The following is a 12,445-nucleotide window of genomic DNA, read 5'->3' on the forward strand; positions in this document are numbered from 1 at the left end:
GTCCTGGTGAGCAACAAGCTAAACACGTCAGCCCTGGAAGCGATGAAGGCTAACGGCACACCACGCTGCATCAACAGAAGCATAGCAAACAGAGCAAGAGAAGTAATTAATCCCTTTCACTTAGCACTCTCTAGACTACATCTGGAAACTGCATTCAGTTTTGGACCCACAGAAAGAAATGAGCCTTGTTTAACCTTGCAAAGGAAAGGCCTTTGGGGGACCTAAACAACAGCCTTCCAACACCCATGAGTTAACCGAGAAGACAGAACTAAGTTCTCTGCCGAGATGCACGGCAGGATACCAAAAGGCAACAGTCACAAATTGCAGGGAAGGATCTGACTGGACATGAGGAATTTTTTTTTTTCTTTTTCCTCTCTGAGGATAAACAATCATTGGAATAGGTTGTCCAGAGAGGTTCTCCATTCATGGAGGCTTTCACAGCCTGACATGAAAGAGCTGTGAATCCAGTGTCAACCCTGCTTTAAGCAAGTTGGACTAGAGTGCTCCTGATATCCCCTCCAGCCTGAATACCTCCATGACTCTAGTTCCTCATAGTTACTTTCAAATCACAGAAAACACTAAAAGAAAAACCCATAAAGAACTAACATAATCTTCACTTAATTGTGGTTTACTTCAGCTGCTTATTTTAATACACTTAGCAAATCTGGCTGGATGATTTAGTAGGAGTACAGCATCCTATGATAATTTGGGGCTCACACCCTGATGCAAATTCTAAGGAAATGGGATGAAAAGATATACTTTATCTTGCATGGCCTTAGTCGGTAACACTTGCAGTCAATGAAAATAGAAACACTGATGATCTGAAAGTAAAATCAGTTTGACTAATGAAGGGATTGCTCTGACCTGCAACTAAAGTAACCTACAACACGAAACCTGAAAGCTACACGCACACTCCAGTGGGAAGCTCAGTTGTTGAATACAGGTAAAAGATTGATGAGAAATAAAGAGATAAAAGTACGTTGACCAGAAGAAAACATTTCAGGAGAGGCAGATGAACTATTAACGACCATCAAAAAACAGGGGGGGGGGGGGGGGGACCCAAACCACCAAACCTAAATTCAACTCTTTCTTCCAAAATAAACTGCATGATAACGGGTCAGTGCTCCAATTTATCTGGCTATAACTACACTGTGTTTAGCAAAGGCGCTCAAGCACTCAGTTGTACATGCTAAAACACTCATTAATCGAACGACACTCTACAGACCTTAGAGCACTTTTGGGGTGCAGTGGTCATGTCAATAATGCATTTCAGTGAGAGTATGCTAGGGACATAATGGAGCGGTTCTGAGATTCCCTGTATTTTGCTGCTTCATGACCTCCTAATGCACATGGCTCAATATTTGCCTTGCACTCATACCTATCACCACTGACTGCATCATATTCAACACAAAAAATCCACTCCCCACCACTGCTGTTCAGCCACTATTTGCAGGTTAACGTGCTATAGCTGTCAGTAGTTCAGATAAGACTCACACCAAAACCATCAAATTTTTCAAAATGGGACAAGGAAAATCAGAAGGTAGAGGGCCAAGATTTTTTTTATGCTCCCTAACCCACCAGGAGCCACAATTTATTTCTGTGTAATCTCAATGAGAGGCCACCTCTTACCTCTTCCACTGGTAGGACTGCACTGTCTTAGGTACCTGGCGCTATCAACAACGAAGGCAGAATGCTGAAGCGAGAAGGGTCACATGGAAAGTCCAGCAGGAGGATCTGACCCTGTAATCCATCTCCTTCGACTGTCTCATTTCCACATTGTAAAGAGTGCCCTGAAGTCTGACTTATGTCTTTCTATCAGCAGAGACTCTTTTTGAGCCCATATGGTAAAGCATAATCACAACCTCAAGGAAGAGAAAGAAGGACGAAAAAATTGAGGGGAAAAGAATAAGGATAGCATGGGAACCTGACAGGATTCATGCCTGCACTTCGTGAGCCTTAGGGGCTCATGCATGCACAGACAGGAAAGAACAACACTCCCTAGCCCTGTCAATCCCAGCAGGTCACACAGCATAGCTCCCAGGAGCTACATCAGACAAGAACACACATCACCAGGGTCATGCCATGCATGTACCATAAACCACAGACCTGTCAGTATTTTGTTTACAAGAATGTATAATATGCTTACAGACAGAGGGCAGGCAGAATCATTTGGAAAGTTACGGCAGCTGGTCCAACTGAGACAGGAGAAGGTGATTTTCTTCACATCATCTACAGACAGCTGACAACTACTTGTGAAATTCATAGCATACAATACAGTTTTCTACTTGACAGAACTGCTGGTGCCGCATGTTAGTCCTGCGTTCTGCCTGAGAAGCCATGTTTAAGGTAACTGGTGCTTTTGGAGTGTCCTCCACACACACTGGACTGTGCCTGTTGATGTTTATCTCCTAGTCACAAGAGCCTGCTCACACTAAAGTATATGTGTGCTCTCTCATATGGAAGGTCTAAGCATTATCCCTTCCCAATCTACGTCCCTCCCAAAATGACAGGGCAATACATTCACCAAAGGTGACCGTCTACACAGACTGTTTCTTCTGTAGATGTGAAAGGGAGAGGTGGTGGGGCTGTACGAGCGTACACTCTATCTGTGCTGCAGCCTCAGACATGGTTTGGAAGGACTTCCCTTTCCTAGGGATCCGGCTCTTCTGCTGGATGGATCTGGAGTGTCTATTCCAACTGAAAAGACGACGTACTGCTTGAGTGAAATCTCCCCTACTAAACACCTGGCTTAGGGACAGAGGGCACTCCTAAAGATCAATTCATTCTCTTGAGCTTTCTAACCTTAAGTTCCCTAGCACAGGTTGCTTCAGCAAATACACTTTCATATTGCTGACTGTAAAGTCGTGCACACTCACATCCTTGCCTCAAGCACGTGCCAGCATGAAAATTGCTTTCAAACCTCATGTTTTCTCTACAACAACTAGTGCCAGAAAAGCAAAGCAAGAAACGCAATAGCTGCTTTGCAGCCTGCTAAATACCATTTCTTGTAGACATGTGGAAGATGACAGTTTAGGAGCACACACAAGGTGTGCTGGAACACCTCTGGCAAGCTAGAATTAGGTAGGAGGAGCTAGATCTGGTAGTTTCATCCTACTGAACACAGAAGCGTTATTCAAGAGTACACTAATCCCTATGGTGCAATGAAAACTCCTGATTACAGGATCTGGGCGGTACTACAGCACACCAGATTGCTAGATCTATGAATTAGGAATTAAACGCAATATCAGGAGTAATACAGAGGACTCATCTGCTCTGTCCCATTGGTGCCTCAAATCCCCATTCATTACAGAAGGATATAGCGAATATAAAAATATGCAACTTTCAATACAACAAAGTAACCTGTGCTATTGTTCAAAGTTTGCCATGCCAAAAATTAAGTTTCTTTTGAATAAACTTTCCTCTCAGATCTTTGCCTCTGTCAAAGACTTCATCTGCCGAGCTAGTTCACAGAGAAAGCATGCTACAGATCCCCAGTGACCCAGATCCTGAAACTGCCTTTTTCTCAGCCTGACAGCAATTCTGTGAATGTTTTTACATATCAATTGGCCTTTGATGGTGTATCATCTGCCAACAGATTGACAGGAAGTAATGAAACTTTAAAAAAACAAATAAGAACTGTAAAAACTACCACCTTGCAATAGGTAGCTTCCTGCTGTCACTGATTACACTTGCTTTCTGCCACTTCTCACCGTCTAACTGTGGGTCGCGTTTCTGTGAATGCTAAAACACATTTCTGGCCTTGTCTTTCTCAGCTCTTTATAAATGAAAGCTACTATCAATGCAAGTTTCTAGAAATCAAATTTTCTGAAGTATAGAGCATTATGCTGTATAATATATTACAAGCTTCAATAAAAGCAAGCGTTCAACTTAGGAGAGCTGCCTGCCTCTTCAGAACCCCTTAGTACCTTTTTGTTTATATCGACTCTCTTCCTGAAAAATAAAAAAGTACATATTTTTTCATTTGTGCTCCACCATGGAAAACCCCAAACTCCTCTTTTTCTTGTGTTAGCAGCTGAGTGACCTAAATCATGGAACACATGGACACATAAATGAAATTATCTGTGAATATTTATTTTTCATTATTCATTTCTATCTCAAATTGCAGATGCTTTATCACCTTTCAGTGTCCTAATGCCCTTCCTGGTATTTTGTTGCATTACTAAGCCTTAGATCAGCACAGAAAGCTAAGTCACTTAAGAACATCAGCTCCAATAAATCAGGACAAGTCTAAGTCTTACATTCTTTCTCAACTTTCTCACCTAGCTGAGAAACTGTTATTGCAAATCCCAAAGGCTGAGAATGCTGAGAAAATTGAACAGCAAATCAAAGGATGTTTTCTGAGCTTATTTCCACAGGTGGAGTTAGTTGCATTAAACCATTTTGCTGGGGTGTGCATGTAATACTTTCGGAGTTCTATTTCATAATGAAAGAATCATTTTTCTCCAGATCGAAAGTCAGCTTTCCAAAGTTTCATTAAGGTTCTTCATATAAGAAACACATAGATTCCCAACAAGTGTTTACATCTGATATATCTAAACCAAATCAATAGTCTTATTTTAAAGACTACAAACCATCTCCTCCAAATAGAAAACAAACAATTACTACAATTTAACCCATAAGCCTTGACAACTTAAAAATAAACCTTTTCCCTGACACCAATTATATTCCAATACCTACTGGATAAGGAGGTTGTGTTGCTGGTTGTGTAAAACAATTAACCTCAGTGCTGATCAGCAGTACCTAGGTTAGACAGCCCTGACATCTTGAGCAGGAACTGTATCCTATCTGATCACTCCATCATGAACATTACCAAATGTCCTTCTTTATAGGAATGCTACAGAATCTCTTATACAGCTTCCACCTCCTCACTCATTTTCTTGGGGTCTGTATCCAACTGTGACAGAAGCTCCAAAACAGAACTGGATTTACTGCTGCTGTACTAATCGCCCATCCAGTGACTACAGAGACAGTAAACCATAAAGGTTGTTTCACCAAGCGACAAACAAGCCAGTCACAGAGCACTATGTTTTGGGGTTTTTGGGGGGTTTTTTTTGGTTTTTGTTGGTTTTTTTTTTTTTTTTTAAAAGGTGCATCATTATGTATTATCGCTCAAATTCAAACCCAAACAAGCCATCAAACCCAAATGCTCCTCTAAATACCTAAGCACCACCTACACACCAATAACAAGTCATTAAGAAAAATATTTCACTACTAGAAACACTGAAAACAAAGATTAGAAAAGTAGTAGTCACACAAGGATGCATCAGAGAAATATTTCTGTTCCAGTATCTCAAATAAAAAGAAAGCACAAGAAAGTTACCTCCCTCCTTCTTGAATGATCAGGAATAATAAGGCAACATTCAAAAGAGTTCAGAAAAATCTTAACTAGATACTGCTTGTCTAGAACACTGCTTCGCATTAGATAGCAACTCGTCATCCCATCCAAGCATACAGTATTGAAAAACAGGCAGAGAATCAAATTCCACAGGCAGCATCCAGACAGTGCATTTGTCTCCAACAGGTACAAAAGTAATCTCTTATTTTCTTCTGGGTTTGCCAACAATCACATTATTTATCTCATCAGTCTGAACAAACAGAACTAACTGCATGAACGTGCACAATGATTCCAATCGTCTCCTCTCCTTTGTTCAGGACCACTATTAGCTGCTACCACTTTTTAATTTCACCCTACAAAAACCAAGCTAATCTTCCCATTGGACGCAAAGCCACCTGCCTTAAAAAAAAAAAAAAAAACAAAACCAAAACACACCAAAAAACCCCACCAAGCAAAATAAATTTCTTTTTCCCTGAATTCTGGAATGCAAGGCAGACTGGGAATGGTCTACACTAAATACGATGGCAAGTCTCTTCTTGTTTATGCTTGGATTACAAAAGGTATGGAGAGTACCCACAGCACAGAACATGCAGTTCTATGACAGAAACTTGAAGAAATAACACCTATTTTAAAACATACTTAAAGTCTAATTTAAGGTCTCCACATGAAAAAAAAAATCCAACATTAAGATGGTGTATGTCATCCTATGTGCTGTCTATACATAATGCGACAGCTTCTATTTACACAACTGCTGTTTTTTCCAGAAGAATCTTGCTCATTCAGTATACATCAGATCTGCCACGGAACTGATGCAGTTAAGTATCACTTATTCAATTAGTGGTCTCTGCTCTGTTTATTGCCCAATATCTGCATTATAAAGAGAACAACAACGCACCACATCCAGAATATCCCAAGCATCCTGAGCATTAAAGAGCACAACATGTACCTCCTGTAAAGAATGCATCTCAATAAAGATAAACAAAAGGGAACAAGGAAAACAAAACCAGATTTGCCTGGATCAAAGCCAGGACTATAATTTACTGAATTCTGTGCTCAGGACCGCTGACCTCAATGCTGAGTATTTGAAGCTCCCAGCAACTTCTCTTCAACAGTTTCTGCACACCAGAGTCCAGATTTCTAAACTGCCACACAGAAAATGGAAAAACTCACTATGAATAACAAGGAACCAAGACAGGTTCTCCACTTCAGCAATCGCCACCTAACCACCCTGCCCATCTCTCGCCCCAGATATTTTTTCCCTAATATTTGGAAGAATAGCTACATCCATTAGATAACACGAGTCAAGAGTAGCTCCATGAACTGAGTCCCTCTTGTGCATGTCTTCTCTGACTCATCTTTAGAATTTATTTATTTATTTGGGCAGTGGTAAGGGTTTTTTTTGTTTTTAAGGGAGAAGAAAGAAGGGATGAACAAAATAAACCTATTCAGTCATGATGTGTAACTACCTTCTCTCACTGATCCATTTACCTGTCAGCAGTAGAGTCTGCACCCCAAACCTTTGCACACAGCTGTGCTGACTTTAGCATCTCTTCTCAGACAGCTAATAATTACACTGGCAGAAGTCTGTTAATCCAGGAGGGAATTGATCTGTAAAACTGTATAATTAGCTTCGACAGAACGGGGACATCAATACAGGAACATCAAATGAGAAAAGGTTGTGAACTCCAATCTTAGCTCTGCACCTTCCCTATTTTAGGAGGAAAAGGCTCCTTTGCTCTAGCAACACTTGGGTCACAAACACGCAGCATAAATCCAAATTCAGCCAGACTCCTCCTTACTTCCAGAAGCCACTGCCTGCCTAGCAGTTCCCAGCACAGGACCTGCAGCTGCTGCAGGAGTGGCCTCTTCAGAACATTCCCCTTAGGGATTACTCTCCTGCCAGTCTTCTGCTGGAAAGGCAACAGCCATTTATCCTGCCTACCTTTCGGCTGTAAATCATCAAAAGATAATTTCATGTAAAAAGACATTAGTATGTGATAAATATATATCTGGAGTCAGGCTCTTCCTTTTTAAAATTTCAGAAATGTCGATATAGCAAAAATTACTTACATGCTTTACGGAAAGGAAATACCACACAAAAAATAAACATGCTTAGCAGCTTCTTCAGAATAATGGAAGTTTCGTAGCAGTGACTAGCTTGTCTTTTTAAAAGATTAATAGCTATTGGCTTTTTTCAATTTTTTATGAAAGAAAAAAAAATCAGAATCATTTAGAAAGCCAGCCAACAAGTGAAATAAAGCTTCAAGTGTATTTAAACATAACATAAATAAATGCTGATGATCAGCTCAAATGATAATTTTTAAAATTCATAAACTGGGATTGATCATGAAAGATGCGTACTATAAGACACCTTCAGGACTCTCATACCTCAAAACCTATGAAGCATAATAAGCAAATAAAAGAAAGCAACAGCAACTAGGCACATGGGTCTGCCACAGCAACAACAGCAAACCAGTAGCACTGGCGTCAAATTGTTTGGTATTAACAAAGATTTTGGCCAGGGCTGAGGGAGATAAGGCATAGAGCTTCTTGAAAAGAAATCAATACCTGAAACCAAAGACGATCACTGAATTACAAAAAATGCCCCCTTTTTTTTTGCCCACTCAATTTTTAATGAGCAGAATGTTCACTGCACAAGTTAGAAACACTGCCAATGCCTTTTAAGTGGGGTTTGCTGGTGATTAATGGTATATTCCTCTAAAAGCATGATTAAGAAACAAAATAATGAGAAACCATCAGTTCAAAAGGAAAAACAAGAACCAAGCTGTTCATCAAATAGCCTTCTTTAAAGTCCTATAGTTCAAACATTTGGAAAAGGGGGAAAAAAACCCAAACACAAAAAACAACCCCCAAAAAAACCAAACCCACACAAGAAAGAAACCAAAAAGCAAATCAAGGTATTTCAAGAGTGTATGAGGAGAATTTAAGAGTATGTTTATATCCTACCAAATCTAGTTTCTTGTTCTACATCTTTAAGAAGTTACAAGCAAAGACCATAATTCACGATCTTTGCTTATATTTCCTAATTAACATATGTACTTTGGCAGCTTTGTAAATTGGCTTCAACTCAGCAAAATATTAACCATATGCCTGAAACTAAGAACATTTGATACCTTCTCGAAGTCAACTGCAAATAGAAACATGCATATACGTTAAAAATGAAACATATGCTCTAGTGATATGCCCAAAAGGAGCCTCGGTGCTAAAAGGTCTTAAATAATTCATGTTTGAAACCATTTTGAAATTCTTTGGTGAAAAGCAATATATCAAGAAAAATACTGGTTTTAGCCTTTCAAGCCACTAAGACTTCAGAACATACACCTTTTTTTTTTAAACTAGGCGACAGAACAAACACCTTACCGCTTGCCCCAGTTCTGCAAAGGGGTAACCTCACACATTTTACTGTACTAGCAAGGCCTAATACTGAAATAAGCACATTATTTTCATACTCTCAGCTGTTGGATAAACGACGTATTGCCTCATACTGCAGAGGAGATGCAAAAACTAAATGAGCTCACCAGCCCCGTCACTCATTTGATAGGCTTGAGACAGTTGCACATCCATCAGCTGTTTATTCATCTTTACATTGATATAGAGAAATAAATATGTATATTTTTTATAGGTATATTTTATATAGATACACGTATCTTGCTCTGGCGACTCCTGCCAGCAAATAGGAACTCTCAGAGCCAGGCTTCCCCCGAGCCCATTTGCCTGGCACTTGAGGGAGCATCTCCAGCTAGGTCAGACACAGGCTACACGATTACCGGGCTGTATTTTTCGCCACGCCAGTGACACGCTACAGCAGCTGCATCCACATCTTGCCATATTAAAGATGGATCCTGCTCGCCCCGTAGCAGCCGCCACGGCCCCGCTACCTGCTTCGTTAAAAACGCGGCGAGCTCCTTTTTTTCTTTTTTTGCCGCGGGAACGCCGGCCGCCCCTCGCCCGGCAGCCCTGCACCCTGCTTTCACAGATCACCAGCGACAAGGCAGCATCAGCTCCGACCGACGGCGGCGAGCGGCTGAGGGGGACGCCGACCCCCCATCCCGGGAGGAGGGGGACGCGGCGGGGCTGAGGGGGCCCCGACGGCGCGGCCCCGGGGAGGCGAGAGGAGAAATCGCCACAGGAAAGGCGGGCGGTAGGGGGATGCGCCCGGCGACGGCAGACGGGGGGGATCGGTACCTGAGGCCGCCGCGGCGGCGGGGTGGGGGGCGCCCCCCGGCAGCGCCGCCCGCTGCTGCTGCGGGCGGGGGGCGGCGGCTGCAGCGTCGACGGGAGGCGGCCGCCCCATCAGCAGCAGCGCGGCCGCCAGCCCCAGGAGCAGGGAGGAGAGGCGCCCGCAGGTCCCCGGCATGGCGAGCAGCCCGAGGGCAGCGGAGGCATATTGCGGGCGGGAGGCCGGGTCCAGCGGCTCCGGCGGCGGCGAGCGGCCGCCCCTACACGCGGCAGCGGCAACGGCCGGCCCCGCGCCCGCCCCGCCCCTCGCACGTGACGGGGGCGGGGCCTGAGCGCCGGGCGGGGCCAGGGTCTCGCTGAGGCGCGGGCGGGGCCAGGGTCTCGCTGAGGCGCGGGCCGGGCCGGGCCGGGCCGGGGAGGGGGGCTGCCCGGTCCTCCGGCAGGGTGGGCGAGCACCCCGGGTGGGGTCCCCGCCGGCTGCGGGCCGGCGCCCAGGCCCTGCGGAGGGCGGGGAGGTGCGGGCTAACGGCTTTCCTGAGGAGCCTCGCCGTTAGCGTCTGACGATGGCGGTTGAGGTGGGCCGCCCGCCCCGCGGCCGGCCGCCTGGCAGAGGGGAGGGAGAGCCGCTGCCCAGGCGTTGAACGGAGTCAGCCCAGAAATCGGGCCGCGCCGCGCTCACCTTCTTTCAGCCCTCCCAGCTGGCAGCATTTGAAGCAATTTTAACACCCGTTGCTGAGTATTAAAGCGCATTTGTCAACCTCTCTGCGGCACGTCGTGTTACAGGGCAGACGCTTAAGGTTGCCTTGTGTCTCAGGCGCTAGTAAGTTTGTGGCGATCACAACTATATTAGTAGCATCCTCTAAAGCTTTCATTCTACACACAGGCATAGCTCTGTCATATTTACATGTTTATTCACATTAACTGTCCCGATATCAAACATTACACATTCTTTAGAACTCAGGATACCCATTAACACAGGTAAAACTGGAATGCATGTATAGACGCAGCCTAGGGCAGGATCATGGGAAAATTACTGAGGTTGTTCACCGCAGGTAAGACTGCTGCACTTGGGCAAAGGCAGCACATCTGCACAAAGCAAACTCGCCGTCGTGGTTTAGCCCCAGCCAGCAGCTAAGCACCACGCAGCCGCTCGCTCGCTCCCCCTGCCCCAGTGGGATGAGGGAGAGAATCGGAGGAGTAAGAGTGAGAAACACTCCTGGGCTGAGATAAGAACAATTTAATAATTGAAATAAGATAAAGTAAAATAGTAGTAGTAATAATAACAATATAATAATAATAATAATAATAATAATAATAATAATAATAATATACAAAGCAAGTGATGCACAACGCAATTGCTCACCACCTGCCGACCGATACCCAGACAGCTCCCGAGCAGCGATCGCTGCCCACCGGCCAACCCCCCCCAGTTTATATACTGAGCATGACATCATATGGTATGGAATAGCCCCTTGGCCAGTTTGGGTCAACTATTCTGGCTGTGCCCCCTCCCAGCTTTTCGTTGGCAGGGCATAAGAGGTTGAAAAGTCCTTGACTAGTGTAAGCAGTACTTGGCAACAACTAAATCATTAGTGTGTTATCAACATTCTTCTCATGCTATATCCAAAACACAGCATTATGCCAGCTACGAGGAAGAAAATTATCTCTATCCCAGCCGAAACCAGGACGGTATCCACCCCTTATTCTATACCATCTACGTCATGCCCAAGTCCTACCCTTTCCAATACATTCCAATCAATCACCACCACTTTTCCTGTCTTTTGATATACACATACAGGTAGCATTCCCTTAGTCCATGGGCCATCCTTCTAAAATATCCATTGAGTTAATTTAGTCCATGACTTTGAGCTACATCTGCCATAACAGTCTTTCAGGGCAGGAGAGATGGTGTGTGTTGTTGAATTGCCAGTTCAGGTTCCATCGCTGCTGCACTTTGCTTGGTTTCATCAAAGTTCATTCTTCATTAATCTGGGTGATACTGTTGATACAGCATATAGCAACCATAGAAGTGATAACATACAGTATTATATAACAATTAACAACTTACCATTCAGTTCATTGGCTATTTTCACCCAAAATCAAATCCCCTTGAAGTACATATCGGGCTTCCCCATCCTTTTGCATTACCCACCAAGTGCACCCATGTCCTTGAGCAAAAGCAATCCCATGGATGTGTTTGCCTTTGCCCAGGGGGGGAGTACCCCAGACCTGTCTTCCCCAGCATATTTTTTGTGTGCACTACAGGGACTTTATCACCCTCTACAGTATGTAAGAGTTTTGACTGGGCAGGGCCAGCTTGATTGGCAGATCCCCTAGCGTTGACTAACCAGGTAGCCTTTGCTAAATGTGTATCCCAATGTTTGAATGTCCCACCACCCATTGATCTCAGTGTAATCTTTAACAGCCCATTGTATAGTTCAATTTTCCTGGAGGCTGCTGCACGATAGGGGATGTGATACACCCACTCAATGCCGTGCTCTTTGGCCCAGGTGTCTATGAGGTTGTTTCAGAAATGAGTCTCATTGTCTGACTCGATTCTTTCTGGGGTTCCATGTCACCATAGGACTTTTCAAGGCCCAGGATGGTGTTCTGGGTGGTGGCATGGGGCACAGGATATGTTTCCAGCCATCCGATGGTTGCTTCCACCATGGTGAGCACATAGTGCTTACCTTGGCAGGTTTGTGGGTGTGATATAATAATTCTGCCAGGCCTTCCCGTATTTATATTTCAGCCATTGTCCTCCATACCAGAGAGGCTTTAACTGCTTGGCTTGCTTCACTGCAGCGCATGTTTCATATTCATGGATAACCTGTACAATAGTGTCCATGATCAAGTCCACCCCTCGATCATGAGCCCATCTATATGTTG

General features: G+C 44.1%; 1 protein-coding gene across 1 annotated transcript in view; it reads right to left on the bottom strand.

Annotated features, from left to right (window-relative positions):
- Positions 1–10,443, bottom strand: part of FAM171B (family with sequence similarity 171 member B) — a 33,491-nt gene extending 23,048 nt beyond the window's left edge. Inside the window, exons 1-2 of the mRNA XM_075710516.1 lie at positions 10,338–10,443; positions 9,563–10,099 (exon numbers count right to left, since the gene is read on the bottom strand). Of these exons, the coding sequence (XP_075566631.1) occupies positions 9,563–10,099; positions 10,338–10,443 (643 nt within the window). The remainder of the gene's footprint in view (positions 1–9,562; positions 10,100–10,337) is intronic.
- Between the last annotated feature and the right edge of the window lie 2,002 nt (positions 10,444–12,445).

The sequence above is a fragment of the Pelecanus crispus genome, chromosome 5, assembly GCF_030463565.1.
Source record: "Pelecanus crispus isolate bPelCri1 chromosome 5, bPelCri1.pri, whole genome shotgun sequence".
In the NCBI taxonomy this organism is placed as follows: Eukaryota; Metazoa; Chordata; class Aves; order Pelecaniformes; family Pelecanidae; genus Pelecanus; species Pelecanus crispus.